At 47.6% G+C, this 2881-nt stretch overlaps 1 protein-coding gene across 1 annotated transcript in view; it reads left to right on the plus strand.

Moving 5' to 3' along the window:
• The first annotated feature begins 278 nt into the window (after positions 1–278).
• The window catches only part of MICU2 (mitochondrial calcium uptake 2), a 94625-nt gene continuing 92022 nt past the window's right edge, over positions 279–2881 (plus strand). The window contains exon 1 of the mRNA XM_006831958.1: positions 279–434. Coding sequence (XP_006832021.1) covers positions 390–434 — 45 coding nt within the window. The 5' untranslated portion in view covers positions 279–389. The remainder of the gene's footprint in view (positions 435–2881) is intronic.

The following is a 2881-nucleotide window of genomic DNA, read 5'->3' on the forward strand; positions in this document are numbered from 1 at the left end:
CAAAAAGCGACCCCTGCGTTCAGCGATCGCCTTCAGGAAGTTGCAGCGAGCGCCAACCCAGGGCTACAGCAGCGTATACAGACGTCTGTGCCGGAGGCTGCAAATAAGGCCGCTGCGGATCTCGCGATAACGGCGCACGCGAGGAACTCCCCGGCTCCCCGGAGGTGGCGCGAGGCTCGGCCGCCTGCCGGCTCAGGCTGCCGCGACTAGGCACTTCCGCAAAGATGGCGACGGCAGCCGCCCGAGTGGCACTGCTCGGCACCTGGCGCGAGCGACTGCGGCGAGCCTTCGCTGCCAGCAGACGGGCCTGGCCGGGCCCCGCGCCGTTGGCGGCGGCCGTGGCCGGAGCGGCCTTGACCGGAGCTGGCGTGGCCTGGTACAAGGGCCGCATGAATTTCGCGGCGCCCCAGGGCAGCCTCATCGTCTTAGCGCAGGTAAGGGATGGGCCCGGCCACCAGCCCCAAGTCAAGCTCCTCCCTCTTCAGACGCCCCTGGGGGCGGGCTCTGGAGCTGGGCGGCCACCGTCGTCTTCTAGAGCGGGAGACCTGGCTCAGCCGCCGGGACCCCTGGCTGGTGGGCAGTGCTGTCTGCCTGGCCTCCACCCTAGGCCCCTGCGGGCACTGGAAATGATAGAGACCGGAAGAAGGGGAACCCGCAGACGCGGATTTGGTGGTGACGAACGTGGACGCATCTGGAGTGAACCCCTTAGCAGAGTTTGCTGCCAGCCCTCCGCCTTTATAAACACAACTTTGTATAGCGTGATGAAGTTATTCTAATACGTGATTTATTTTTCTTTGATCAGGAAATTGACAGTCATAAACACGGACTTGTTGCTGATGTCTAGATTTGATTATCCACTGTAGGTTGTTGTTGTTAGATGCCATCGAGTCGGTACCGACTCATAGCGACCCTATGCACAACAGAACCAAACACTGCCCGGTCCTGCGCCAACCTCACAAATGCTTGAGCCCATTGCTGCTGCCACTGTGCCAATCCATCTCGTTGGGGGTCTTCCTCTTTTTCGTGGACCCTCCACTTTACCAAGCATGATGTCCTTCTCCAGGGAGTGGTCCCTCCTGATAATGTCTCAAGTATGAGAGTTGAAGTTTGGCCACTGATGATGCTTCTTCCAACATAGATCTGTTTGTTCATCTGACAGTCCATGGTACTTTCAATATTCTTCTCCAACACCATAACTCAAATGCATCAATACTTCTACGGTCTTCCTAATTCACTCTCCAGCTTTCACATCCATATGAGGTTACTGAGAGAGAAAGATGGACTACTTCCAAATATTTAGTCGCTGAAAAATTATGATTAGCAGTGGAACACTGTTGTATACCACCAGAATATTGAATATTAGTACTCTTGTTTTCAGTGCCATCGAGTCGGTTCCTACCCATAGCGACCCCATATAGGGTTTCCGAGGAGCAGCTGGTGAGCTTGAACCACCGACATTGCAGTTCAAACCAACTTTGCAGTCTAGCCCATTTAGTCACTGTAAGGAATATTATTTCATGATCACAAACCTTAATGTTTCAGTACCTATACATACTAAGTATAAATCATTACTTTTTAAATGTGCGGGTGTTTTAGAGAAAGCTTGGGTTCTATACTTCAGTGTAAGTAGTATTGCCGCTCATGTGACCCCACTGCTACTGAATCCATGACCACCCTATGTGACAGAGTAGAACTGAGCCATAGGGAGTCTCTGGTTGAAGCAGCTGGTGGGTTTGAACCACTGACATTGTGATTAACAGCCCTATGCTTAACCATCACACCACCAGGGCTCCCTTCTATATATACAAATTATTTGAAAGTACAAGAGTACTACTTTTGGAATAAGTTTTTGAATGTCCATGTTTTTGAAAGTTAAATAGATACAGCAAAAGAAGGAGGAAAACACACCTTGTACATTGAATTGTTCTGGCAAATGCTAATTATATTAAGATACACCATAGGTAATGCATGGTCTAACTCCCTCTTAGCCTCACAACCATTCTGATCACAGGCAGGATCTGTCTTCCAGTGTTTGATAGCAGTTTTATTAGTTCATCTCATATCAAATAATTCAATTGTTATTCTCCATTGGTTTTTTTGCCACCGTTTTTGATGTCTTAATCCCTCATAGAACCTCTCTGGTTAACAGAATGTATCCCTCTTTTTCAGAAACCCTGAATGCCTCATTCTGCCTGAAATCAAATGCACATTTACAAGGGGGCTTCAGAAAGTTTGAGAAAATTCCGTGATCTTTTCATCCATTTTTCCACAAACTTTCTGAAGCCCCTTCACATGAGCTTTGGTATTCAGAACCCCTGATAGCCCCCTTCTGGCCTCCTGACACACCAGTCACTGAAAATGACTCACTCACTGTCCTCAGAACATGACTGTGCGTTTCTTTCCTTAGTTGGTGAGCTGCTTTCAGTTGATCCAGCTTTCATCTGTGTGTCAGATACTGTGGCCGCTTCCTAAGGCATAAAGCTGGGCTTAGAGAAGTCAGTCAGTTTCAAAAGCTTTGTATCCATACCTTTTGCTACAACCCCCCCCCACACACACACACACACACACAACTAAGATGTCCTTTTCCTCCACTGATTGTCAAACTCAGACTTAGTCGTCTAGATTTAGTTCAAATGTCATCTTTTCTAAATCTCTCCTAATTTGCTTTAGTCAAACAGAGCCCTCCTTCTCATTCAGTCATAGCCCTTTTTTCTTTAAAACAACAAAAAATATTATTGGGAATATATATACATAGCAACATATACACCAATTCAACCATTTCTACATGTACAAATAGTCCCTAGTTTATCATAGGGTGTTATTCCTATAGCTCTGTAGTGAATCGGTTTAGCGGTAAGATACCTCTTTTTTTTTTTTTTTT

This window comes from Chrysochloris asiatica, unplaced genomic scaffold (genome assembly GCF_000296735.1).
Source record: "Chrysochloris asiatica unplaced genomic scaffold, ChrAsi1.0 scaffold00005, whole genome shotgun sequence".
NCBI classification, from domain to species: Eukaryota; Metazoa; Chordata; class Mammalia; order Afrosoricida; family Chrysochloridae; genus Chrysochloris; species Chrysochloris asiatica.